This window comes from Pholcus phalangioides, unplaced genomic scaffold (genome assembly GCF_987345545.1).
Source record: "Pholcus phalangioides strain wild (caught in Gottingen) unplaced genomic scaffold, Ppha-v1.0 ptg000011l_1, whole genome shotgun sequence".
Lineage (NCBI taxonomy): Eukaryota > Metazoa > Arthropoda > Arachnida > Araneae > Pholcidae > Pholcus > Pholcus phalangioides.
Window position 1 is genome coordinate 26802682 of NW_028301604.1, and position 12913 is coordinate 26815594.

Genomic DNA, 12913 nt, shown 5'->3' on the forward strand with positions numbered 1-12913 from the left:
TGAGCTTCTTAGGGATCTAAGGAGTTTCAGCATGAAAATGCTTTTTTTCCTACCACAATACGCACAAAACTTTAGCTTTCACAATCCATTTTCTTGGTTTTGGACTGACCAGCATTGAGCCCTGATCATATTTGTCTAATCCTGATAACGAATCTTTGTGGCATTCTTATAATCATGGAGAGCAATAAAAGTCTCTGGAAGGACTCTATATTGCTATAGAAGATGCTGGTATTCCCTGAAGCCAGAAATCCTTCAAAATATATGATTCTGTCAATGTGAATACTTTTATTTTAAAGTAATACAGGTACAGGAAAACATCATTGATGCTTTATTTTGAGATTGCATTTCAAATGTCCAATTTTCTATTTTATATCAAAATCATGATTGAATTATTACTTGTGACTTCTCATGTGAATTATAGACATGATATTAAGGCGCGTAATCAGCAAAAATATCGAAAGTTTATTTTTGCTTTTAATTTCTCTTCGTATTTGTCATATTTCTTTTGGGCTTAAACTTTTGATATAGAATATAGTTGATCAAGTTAATGATAGAAAATATTAGCTGAAATATATAATGATGATGATAAAACCTTTGCTGTGTTTGTGAGACCTTTGCATTTTCTGATCAGAATCAATGATAGAATATCTTTTTCTTAAATGTTTTTATTTTATTTCAAAAATTCTGGATAAACCAAATATTTTCAAGAGGTATAATCTTATTCATGGAGTTACAAATTTTTGAGTCAAAAATTTATGCCTGACAGCCAAAGCTTTTTCAGTGTTAAAAATTATCACTAAAAATTTGAATTGTGTGAAACTTCTCATATTTATTTCATGCATTTTTCTTACAGATTTGCAGTTTACAAAAAAAATGCCGGAAACTCAGAAGACCTCAAAAGTAATGTTTCTAATTTATGCATTGCATGTAAAACAGAGCGAAATTGTATAGTTCATAGTTTTATAGTATTTTTTTTAAATTTATCATTGAATTTGTATTTATGAAATGTGTGTAAGCCACACTAAGTATAAGGTATTGCTACTTCTGTGTTTTTGTGAAATATAGGGTAGCATATTTGGCATCTTTTGGCTTCAAATAGAAACAAAGGCAGTGCCTATAATTAATTTATAGGATTATGAAATAACATTACATGTTCATATAAACAATTAATAAATTGTATAGGAGCAATAGAGGCATCGTAACATACTCTGAATGCTGTTCTTATGTTTAGATTGTAAGCAATTCAGGAAAGCTCCCATGATGCTTCTGAAAATGTCATGCAAAGTATCAAGTATTTCATAACCGATTTTTAATTGTGTGCAAACAATTATGAAAGGACTTTTTTTCATATGAGGGGGTATAAAGTCAGAGTGGTGTAAATCAATTTTTAACAATTCTGACCTAAGTCTAAAAATACAATTTAGAAGTGCTAAACTGTAGAAAGAAAAAATGAACTAAGTCTCAGCTTTAATAGTTTGCCACTAGATTGTGAAATAAAATAAAATTTTTAACATGAGACAATATAACAACAATTCTAGTAAAAAAACCTTTTTTCTCAAAATAAGGCTTATTGACTTACACCACTCTGATTTTAACCCTCTCATATAATCCTAGTCCTGATTGGTTAAACCTTTATTGAAAAAGGTAAGTCAAATAGAGCTAAAGCTGGAAATCGTAAGATTTAGTAAAATCAGAGTTTTCTTTTTGAAATGGTATTCTTAGCCCTTTCTGTGGTTTTATAAACTTTAATGATCTGCATTAGAATTGGCACAGTGGAAATTATCAAACCCTCTGTAAAATGTCATATTTTTTCAAGACAGACTTTTTTCTGATTTTGTGCTTTCAATTCCCCCCCCCCCACAACTCAGAGAATAATAAACGGAGGAAGAGAAATAATCTATATTTTTTCTTCGATACTGCACACATATTCCTATACTACTCAAAACAGTAGGGAGAAAGGTATATTTCAAACACCCTCTCTCTCCTGCTGTCAAAATTTGAACAAAATCTGATTATGCTCACTGGCAGTTAATCTGAGAGGTTGGGAGGGATGGAAAACACCTCTTAAGAGATGAAAACTTACAATGTATCTGGGCTCATCATTTGATGAAAAAGAGGAGATGAGATATGATAGCACAGAATTTCTGTGAGATCTCGTAATTGCCGCAGAGAGGGTTTAAATTGTGGTCCCTGGCACCTTTTTATGTTGTCTACCAAGATCTCGCATTGAATGTGAAAATTTCCCATTCAGAGATTCTAAGGGAACACTTATGAGTAAATTGAAGTCTGTTTTATTTCCTACTGCAAAAATAATTGTTTTTGCTGTGATTGGGGAACAATGTGCCAAGTTTCAGGCATTTTTACCTCTATTAAATGACACAGTAGGAAAAGTGGATTCATGATTTAACAGGCAATGTAAAATACTTCCATCTCTATTTTTCTTTGCAACAGCACATTAAAAAAACACATTGCTGTGTTAGATTAGATATCTGCGTGTGACAAGTATAATCAAGGACTTATTTTACATCTGAATGTTTTAATCAAACCAATATTTAATTTTAAAATCATGAACAATTTAAATGTTCATTAAGAAAAGTTTAATTTGCCAGTTAAACTAGGTTCAGTTACTTTTATAGGTAAATATTCAACCAGTTACAAAGAAACCCATTAACATGGAGGAATCAACGTAATACAACTAAAAATTGTTCTTATCAAATTAAGCACAATATACATTGATAAAAATAATCAGTTGATCTTATGTCTGGTGGGCGAATTGGGAACATTTCTGAAGTTGGAAGAACCTGATTTAGACCAGACTGAAAATTTTCTGTTGGTACCTTGCCGTAATGTGCAAACATCCAACTTGAGGACTGCCCTTATGGGCTTATGAAGAAGAAAAAGACAAGATTGTGCATGTATGTAATTTGTGTTAGTGCCTGTTTGTGTGGAGAAAGAAAAATTTTGACAAAATTGATATTAGGAAGAACTCAACAATGTCGGATAGAGAATTCGTTCACAGGAGAATATTCTTCAGCAATTTATGAGCTACTCTTATCTCTAGAGCATGACAAGTACATGCCCATCATCACTAGGCAGTCTCGTCTGCACCCACCATCGGCACTGGAGCATCGCAATGAGCTTTATAAATTCAAAAATATACTAAAAGACTAAGACCAATTTAAAATTACACAATTAAAAATCGAACAATAACTTTGCCGCTTCCTCCATCAAAAAGACCCCCACCCGAACCAACTCCATAACTCGATTAAAAACACTAAAATACAGTTAAATAAAATTTAAAATACAACTATCCAGCTCTTAAGAGAATTTAGAAAAATCTCTTGAGCTGTCGTTAAAAATTTATAGATAAAAATCTTGAACTTCTCAGCATTTGTATCAACTCTCTGCATTTCGCTGAGAGTATCTACCATAAGCTTAAATACTTCCTTTACTGGTATAGATATTTCATCGGCCCTTAATTCATCAATCTTTTCTTCCATTTCTTTATTTATTTTTCCCACCCCATCCTTACAGGGGACGGAGGTTTCCCCCTTGGCGGACCACCCCCAGCTCACCCTCTGACCATTTGTGCTTCTTTTAGCCACAATGTCTGAAAAAGTTTTAGTTGTGGCATTCACGTTTGAAGCATTTTCACTAATATTAGTTTGACCTCTTGGCCTACTAACTTTTTTTCTTGAATTTACTATTTTCAAACACTATCTCATGAATTTTATCAATGACAGCAATTTCGTTAGCATCAGAAGCATCGCCTGGGACCGAAGACCCCTGGGGGAGCAATTTCGTTACTCTTATTCTCCATCAGACGCCCTCTGGAATTTATTATCCTTGGGACCCTCGGATATCCTGCAAAATTGGCCATATGGGGGGCCCCCCACAATTAACGCATTTGGGCGGATCTACGCCCTTTTGGGTCTCACAATCCTTAGAGTTATGTGATCCCGCACACTCAACGCATTTGGTGTCCCTAAAGCAAAAACGGGACACGTGGAACCAGGTCTGGCATTGATAGCACTGGGGGATGCCCCACCCCCTCCTCTATACATCTCCACTTTACTTTCAAAAAATTCAGCCGTTGCAATCCCAAGATCGTCCTACTCTTCGGGGTCCTGGGTAGTTATACAAGCCAAAGGGGGTATGCACACCTTTGTGCTCCCCTCCTCACCTGTCCTACTATGCATTTGTGACAATCTTATTATATCAAACCCCAACTCTTATAGGGCACTTTTGATATCGTACCTGGTATTTTTTTTCCAATTTTTGATCATTACTTTAATATTTTTATCATCTTTACTGGGGTAGGTTTTAGGGTACTTTACCTCCTTCTGAACCAAATATTCTTTTAAAACATTAAATTTGTCATTATTTTGACATAACAGGTTTATACCCCTCTGCACAACCTTAGCTTCGAATTTAGCCTTGCAAATCACATTAAGCTCTTTTGCCAGGTCGCTCCAGACCCCATAACTGTAAGCATCGGGGGGGGGGGACTTTTTCCCTCCTATCCATTTCCCCACTAGCATGATTTCTACTATTTGGGGCAGGGACATCATTTCCCCTGTGCAACATCCATATCATTCCCGGGTTCACAATGATCCCAAGTTTTCACGGCCTTATCCGTATTCTCAGCCCCCAGAGGTACATCCTTCCTATTTCCCACATTGTTTCCTGCAGGTTCCTGGGATTTCTTCATTTTGTCAATAGAAGCCCTATCCTCATCTCTTGAAACATGAAAGAATTTTTTCAGGCTTGAATGCAGGGCATCTCTAATTTTCAATTTCTTCCCCTCCTCCAATTCTTCTCTATACTCTTTAATATTGCCCCAAAGATCCAGTGATCTCGTTGTGGGCGGGCAGAGTGTTGAAAGGAAAGAGACGGCAATGAGAGAGAAACGAAACACATGTCTAGTCAGACGAATGACATTTAATACAAGCAAAGAGAATAACTATCATACAGCAGTGATCAAGTGGAGGGAAAAAAGAAAGTCCCCAAAAGAGGGAAACGTTGCGTGCGTGTATGGGGAAAGAACATGAACACACACAGTAAAAGGGGGAAAATTATATTATTCCAACACCCCCACTTCATTTGAGCCCGTAAATAAACATAACATTTCTTAATTTCACAATATCAAGTTCTTTTGTGAATCCGTCGGATGGGTTGACTTTAGAGTCTATATGTTTCGGGATGTTCACCACGACACAAATTGGATTGATGCACAATGAAGCCGTCGTTGAAGTGCCTTCTGTCAGGAATACAACTGCAGGTTGGACGTTCCTCATCATCACTGTCTTCATCCGTCAATTTCTATGCAATTCCTTGCATGGGGAGAAATTCCCCATTTCTTTCAAGTTTTCTTTTCATGCACGTATCGCAGAACATGTTGATACCACAGTTAATGAGTTTCAGATCATGAACGAGTCCTTCAGCATGCATCATCTTGATGGTTTCTATATCTCTATGACCCATTTTTCAATGCCATGTGTGTATGCAATTTTCTTTATGTCCAGTCACTGTATTTACTTTATGTAACTGACAAACCCGTAATCTGTACAGATTTCCAACAGAGTCAGCGATACCGATCTGCTTTCCATCTTTATGAATTTCACAATAATCACTATGAAAGTTCACGGAAGCATCATGCAAAGTTAGCTGACGAACGGATATCAGATTACTGACGACATCAGGAGCATACAACACATTCGAAAGTAACACTTTTGTCACAGTACTGTCTAAATTTTTCAATAGCATATTCCTGGAATCTATGCCTAGTACATGAACTGTTTCGCCGTTTGCGAGTTCAATGTTATCTTTATACGAATTATCTAACGACGTGAAAAAATTGACATCGTTACTTGTGTGGCGCCAGAATCTACAATCCAGTTTTTCGACCGTATGCCTAGTGAAAGCAAGGTATCGTTTTGCTGAGCAGCGCTCACTTTATTTTAACTTGAGCTCCTAGACGTTTTCTCCGGATGATTCCACTATGCGTATTGTCTGCATCTGTTCTTGTCGTGGCCGGGCTTCTTGCAAAAATAGCACTTTATGGAGTTTTTCTTCTCGACGTGGCTTGATCCGAGTTTCATCATTCTTTCGGTGATGATGCTGCCTGGATCCGCGTGTTTCTGCCTTCTTTTGTATTCGGCGATGATCTTTTGCTGGACAACAGCGAACGTCAACTCAGTTTTGGCACGTGTTTCCAATGCGGTGATCATCGGGTCGAAGCTTTTTGGCAGGCTGCTGAGTAGCATGGCGGTACTCCATTTTTCCGATAAGGATTCCTCGCTGAGGTCCCTCAGCTTCAGAAAAAGTTCTTGCATGCGGACGACGTGCTCAGCAACATTTCCGCCTTCTTTTAGCTTCAGGGAACAGATTGTCCTCATCAGGCGAACCTTGTTGGTGAGGGTGCTCTTCTCGTGATACTCCTTCAGGGCGATCCACATGTCCTTTGCAGATTTACTATCAAGGATGTGGATGAGCTGATCATCCTCGACAGTTAGCCCGATGTACGCTTGTGCTTGGTTGTCGGCTTCCTCCCATAGATTGAGGGTCTTTCGATTCGCTTCACCTGGATCCGGCCTGTCGTTCTCGATGACTTTCTTGAAAAGTTTCTCTTTCATTAGCAGAAGTTTTACTTTATATTTCCAGTTTGAATAGTTTTGATTATTCAGCTTGACAATATTGTCCTTGATGCTGGCCATTATCATTGCGAAGGTTCCTGATGCACATGATGAAACGAATGGAAAACGAAACTTCTAACGAGATACCACTACTGCGTATTGGCGAGGAAAAAAAAATGGAAAACGCAACCGTCTCAAAAGATACGTCTCTGGGCCACATAACCTGTAGGCGGGCAGAGTGTGGAAGGGAAAGAGACGGCGACGAGAGAGAAACGAAACACACGTCTAGTCAGACGAATGACATTTAATACAAGCATACAAGCAAAGAGAATAACTATCATACAGCAGTGATTAAGTGGAGGGAAAAAAGAAAGTCCCCAAAAGAGGGAAACGTTGCGTGTATGGTGAAAGAACATAAACACACGCAGTAAAAAGGGGAAAATGATATTATTCCAACTTTCGTGTCCCAGGGGCATACATCATCTAATGCACAGTACCTTCTCACATATTTTCCATATTAAGACCTCTAGTAAGTTCATCAAAACAATCTATTCCCAATTTTCACACTTTTTTGAAATGGTCAGCGAGTAATAACCCAGCGCGTCAACTCAGCAAGTGCCTCCAAAAAAATTTTTGTATTTTTCCTCAACAATTCATTTCTCTGTTTACTTAAAATACTACACTGAAGAGCCAAAAAAACTGGTACACCTGCCTAATATCATGTAGGGGCCCCGTGAGCACGCAGAAGTGCCGCAACACGATGTGGCATGGACTCGACTAATGTCTGAAGTAGAGCTGCAGGTAATTGATACCATGAATCCTGCAGGGCTGTCCATAAATTCGTAGGAGTAAGAGGGGGTGGAGATCTCTTCTGAACAGCACGTTGCAAGGCATCCCAGATATGTTCAATAATGTTCATGTCTGGGAATTTTGGTGGCCAGCGGAAGTGTCTAAAGTCAGCAGAGTGTTTTTGGAGCCACTTTGTAGCAATTCTGGACGTGTGGGGTGTCGCATTGTCCTGCTGAAATTGTCCAAGTCCGTCCAAATGCACAATGGACATGAATGGGTGCAGGTGATCAGAGAGGATGCTTACGTAGACGTATCAGGGGTCCCATATCACGCCAACTGCACACGCCCCATACCATCACAGAGCCTCCACCAGCTTGAACAGTCCCCTGTCCATGGATTCATGAGGTTGTCGAAGCAATTGGAACCGAGATTCGTCAGACCAGGCAACGTGTTTCCAGTCCTCAACAGTCCAATGTCAGTGTTGTCTGGCCCAGGCGAGGCGTAAAGCTTTGTGTTGTGCAGTCATCAAGGGTACATGAGTGGGCCTTCGGCTCCGAAAGCCCATATCGATGATGTTTCGTTGAATGGTTCGCACACTGACACTTGTTGATGGCCCAGCATTGAAATCTGCAGCAATTTGCTTAAGGGTTGCTCGTCTTTTTCCGGCCGCATCGATGTCGTAGATTTAATTTTTTACCGGATTCCCAATATTCACGGTACACTCGTGAAATGGTCATACGTGAAAATCCAAATTCCATCGCTACCTCGGAGATGCTATGTCCCATCTCTCGTGCGCCGACTATAACACCATGTTCAAACTCACTTAAATCTCAATAACCTGCCATTGTAGCAGCAGTAACCGATCTAACAACTATGCCAGACATTTGTTGTGTTATATAGGCATTGCCGACCGCAGCGCCATACTCTGATTGGTTCCATATCTCTTTATTTGCATACGCATGCCTGTACCAGTTTTTTTGGCTCTTCAGTTTATGATAAAAATAGAAAACTTCGGTTTGGCTTTTTTCGTCGTTTTAGACGCATCATTACCCTCACTCTCATCATTAACCCCTTTTTGACATTGCTCATCGCTATTAGAATCCCCTTCAAAACTGGAGTCATCTATACTATTACTAGAACTAAGACTAAAATCATCACTAGAACTATTGCTCATTGCAACACAACCGGCACAGAAAGCGGGTACAGAAACAGGACTTACCCCTTCACTTTAAGACCAGACATGACCCAGGCTCTGTCCCTTAGGGGATATAAGCCAGTTACCCCGAAAGGTTGGGCCGAAAAGAAAAAAAATTATTACCCTTTTCACTGGTCCTCATTCAAATCTCCGACCGTCAGCATCCACAGCTCCAGGAAAAAACCACCATGTGGCCTAGCAGGAACAATGTGATTTATGCAATTTAGCTCAATCATACAGCACCAGCATCTCTTGAGGATTCGACACCTGAAATAAAATCAATTCTCTCCAGTCATCATGTATATCTATTCAGTTTGGCTGTTACTAGGGTTCAGCATCATCCATCCATCAACCGTCCGTGAACCATAGCCCAGTTCGGAGCCCCATTTCAATGCATGTCCTCTTGGGCTTCAGAGGAGGAACGTAATGCCTGAAATTCGACCTGATTTAGACCAAGAGATGCAGAATTATCTGATTGACTGTTGTCAAGATCCAGCAACAGAATGATGACAACAGCCAATCAGATAACTCTGCATTTCTAGACCAATCAAGTTCTTCCAACCTAAGAAATGTTCACAATTTACTGCCAGCCATAAGATCAACCGGTCAATCGGAAAACAATAGTATAGGCCAAGTCACTCAAGAGTATAAATACAACCAGAGACTCCAGAAAATTTGACTTTTGTTCCAGTTTTACCTATTCTCCTGAAGATTCCAGTCACTAGTGTTTGTGGTTCCCAACTTCGAGGCGCAAATGCGAGCCGATCTCCCCGTTAAAAAGTCTCGCCACAGAGAGCAATAGTCCTACAAACAGTACAAATATTCAGTCACTACACATCACTCACTTCACTTCTGAGATATAGATGGCAGCACTGAAAAATCATACACAACACTAGATACGCACTCAGACTGTTAGGTACACTCACTTACACTTCCGGCACAACTCACTAGGTAGTAAATTGCCTATGGCAATAGACCTGAGTTGTGCAAAAAAAAAAAAGTCACTAGTGTTGGGGAAACCTTGAAGAAACTCAAACAGACGATGGTCTTCGAACCCGAATGGTGAATTTCCATCAAATGATGGTCAAGAAAACCTTATGAACTATTGAAAATATACATTAACTGATAAATTAATTTTGAAATTTCCCATTAAAAAACCCTTTTTTGCTGCTTTCACTAATACCTTCCGATTCATTTGAAACAGATGACGCTCTGATTAATATCTTATGATTTATTCAAATCTTTGCAGAGCTTTGTAATATTTTCAGCTGAAACCTTTTAACTTTTGACATGCAAAACAAATCTCTCTCGGCATTAGCTGAATTGATTTTCTTTTCCTTCTCTGGTGGTTTACAACTCTGCCCTGTCACCGTTAAGGCTATTTAATGTTACATATATACAGGGCCTGTCCTAGAAACTCTGCCACTGGAGCAAATAATATTTTGCCACTGTTGAGATACGACTATCTGAAAAGAGTTTTCTTTCTTCACCTCTATTACTCTGATACACTGATTCCCAAAGTGTTGGTTACAACCCCCTGGGGGAAGGGGCTAATGTTGATGATTTAAAATGTTGTGATATATATATAGAATTGCCTGTATTGTAATATAAGAAAAATATTAACATATTTACCTTTGCAGTTTGCATTTCAACCATTACTGATCCGCATATTTTTCTTTTCCCATTCTCATGCAAATCATTACCAGATAGCACCGTTTTGATAAGATATTTTGTGTGTTGGCATCACATGTAATGTTATGTAAATTATGTCACTAGCAACATATAGCACATGCGTAATGTCACATGGTGTTTACATAAATGGAATGTATAATGCCTATATATAAATGGAATGTGAATGCCTATATAAGTGTAATATATCGTCAGTGTATATTGCCTTGCTCATTATCCAAAGATGCCACTGTACTCTCATTTTCCTGGGACTTAGATCATTGGCAAAATCTGGGTCCTTCTTGAAAGTGAGTCCCTCTCAAGAAAAATTATAGTCCCCCCCCCCCCCCCATCATTCACTGGTAGATACTCTTTCTACTTCTTTTCTTCTTGGAACTAGGAAAGAACGCATCCAGGGGTACGCGTGAACCAAATTTTTAAGAGTTCTTTTCCGAAATTCTGGGTATTTGACATGCTACAGTGTGTCATTGGCATCTCTGTTATCCTATCTCGGTTTCTCAATCCTTAATGTAACATGTGTAGACTGGTACTGCCATTTGGTACATTAAGGATACTTGGTACTACCCAGATTAACCAACTTTATTTTTGAAAGAAGTCTTTTATTATGTCCTTTACAAAGACATCCCCAGTGTTCTTTGGAAATGAAATAGCTAATAATATAAGCAGTTCAAGATATGCCACAGTTTGCTAACCTTATTAAGGTTAAACAATTTTTATTTTGGTTATGTGGGCCTCCTAGATCCAACTTTATTTATCATCTGTGATCCTATCAGACATTGCCTGAATATGTCAACAATAACAACGATCTTCATGGATTATCGTTTATGTTTACATTGAAAGCTTGACATGGGAGCAGGAGCAGCATGTTATTTCCTTGCAAGATTTGCATGTTTCATTAGTGAAAACAACTGGAATACAGTGCCTTTGGATTACAGTTTTCTAAGGTGATGACTTGGATTTGCATGAAGGCAGGTACATTAAATCTCTAATTTCTGATTGATATGAACAAACTTTCTGTCATTTTTGTGAAAGGGCTTGGACTTCGTTATTTTCATTCCCATTTTTTCCAGATATTAGGAATTTATTCGATGGGAGGACCGCCATTTTGCCACTTTATTGCAGAACTTTAAATTTGTGAATCTTGAAATTGTGATGGAGAATACAATTGAAAAATTGAATGGAAATAGCATTACAACTTGATCGGATGATGTCAAATTCCTACTCAAGGACAAAGGCTTGTGGGGCTTTGTGCTTTTAACCCATATCAAATTAGATGCTAAAGCATCTCTTAAAGCTATCTCTTAAGCGATCCGTAATCATCAAGTTTGCAAGGATAAAGCTTTCAGCATGATCTATATCAACCTTGAGAAAGATTTCTGGAACATTGCCGATTGTGATGATACAGCAGCTGTTTGAAAAAAATTGAAGGATCACTTCTCAAACCCCCCCCCCCCCCATATAGCTTGAGTCGAATCATCTCACTTCTGGACAATTTCTTCTCTTGCCGTATTCTGGATGGAGAAAGCATCAGACTTTATGCAGCTCATCAGTCAACTCGCCAATGCCGGACATTCTATAGAGGATCTCTACAACGGGAGGATTCCAGCTCATCAGATACCTTTCCAAAGAGTATTCTGGTATCGTACAAGTTATTTATAGATAGAACGATCAGAGAGAACTTTAAATTTGATAGAATTTTGAATGAGTTGTTATCCGAGGAAAGCTGACTTAAGTTATGCCAAAATGACATTTCACACCTGAATATGAGAGCTAAGTCAGATTTGTATTGGTGAAACTTAACAGTGTGCTTGTGTGTGTGTGTGTGCTCAGCATTTTGCCATCTATCCAGTTCAATAACTAGATACTTTCTTAAACGCGGAAAGCACACATTTTATCATCCCCATGTAATATAGAAGTTATAAAGGATGAATTCAGCGCCCCTTCTATTCCAGAGCAGGGTTAATTCAGCGTCCCTTCTATTCCAGAGCAGGGTGAATTCAGCGTCCGTTCTATTCCAGAGCCTTTTCTTTTTTCTGTCTTTCACCCGGGCACAACTCAGGTCTATCGCCATGGGCAATTTACTACCTAGTGAGTTGTGTCAGAAGTGTAAGTGTGTACGTAACAGTCTGAGTGTGTATCTAGTGTTGTGTCTGATTTTTCATTGCTGCTATCTATATTTCAGAAGTGAAGTGAGTGAAGTATAATAATTGAATATTCTTACAGTTTATAGTCCTGTCATTCTCTGTGGCGAGACTTTTTAACGGGGAGATTGACTCACATTCACACCTTAATGTTGGGAACTACAGAAAACCAACCTGTATTCCAGAGCCTGGAGCACCAGACCCACCTGCTCTCCCCCCACCCAAGTTGCAGCTTGTTTTCTAAGGAATAGCTGACTCAAAATTTTAAAACCTTAGGTTAAAAATATGATTTTTTTTTTTTATTACCACTGCGTAATTGCAGGTTCCAAACTCGGATTTTCACCAAAGACGGAATCTGAGGGAGATGAGAGCTCTTGATCCCCCCTCCCCACCCCCACGAAGATAAAAAATTAAGGTAATGAAAAAAAAAACATTCTTATACTATTTGTTAATTTAACATTGTT

General features: G+C 38.7%; 1 protein-coding gene across 2 annotated transcripts in view; it reads left to right on the plus strand.

The window, feature by feature from the left end:
• Positions 1-12913, plus strand: part of LOC149080286 (protein phosphatase 1 regulatory subunit 12B-like) — a 423274-nt gene that overhangs the window by 126689 nt on the left and 283672 nt on the right. For both annotated transcript variants that reach the window (XM_089239417.1, XM_089239418.1), the window contains exon 8: positions 854-900. In XM_089239417.1, the coding sequence (XP_089095543.1) occupies positions 854-900 (47 nt within the window). The remainder of the gene's footprint in view (positions 1-853; positions 901-12913) is intronic.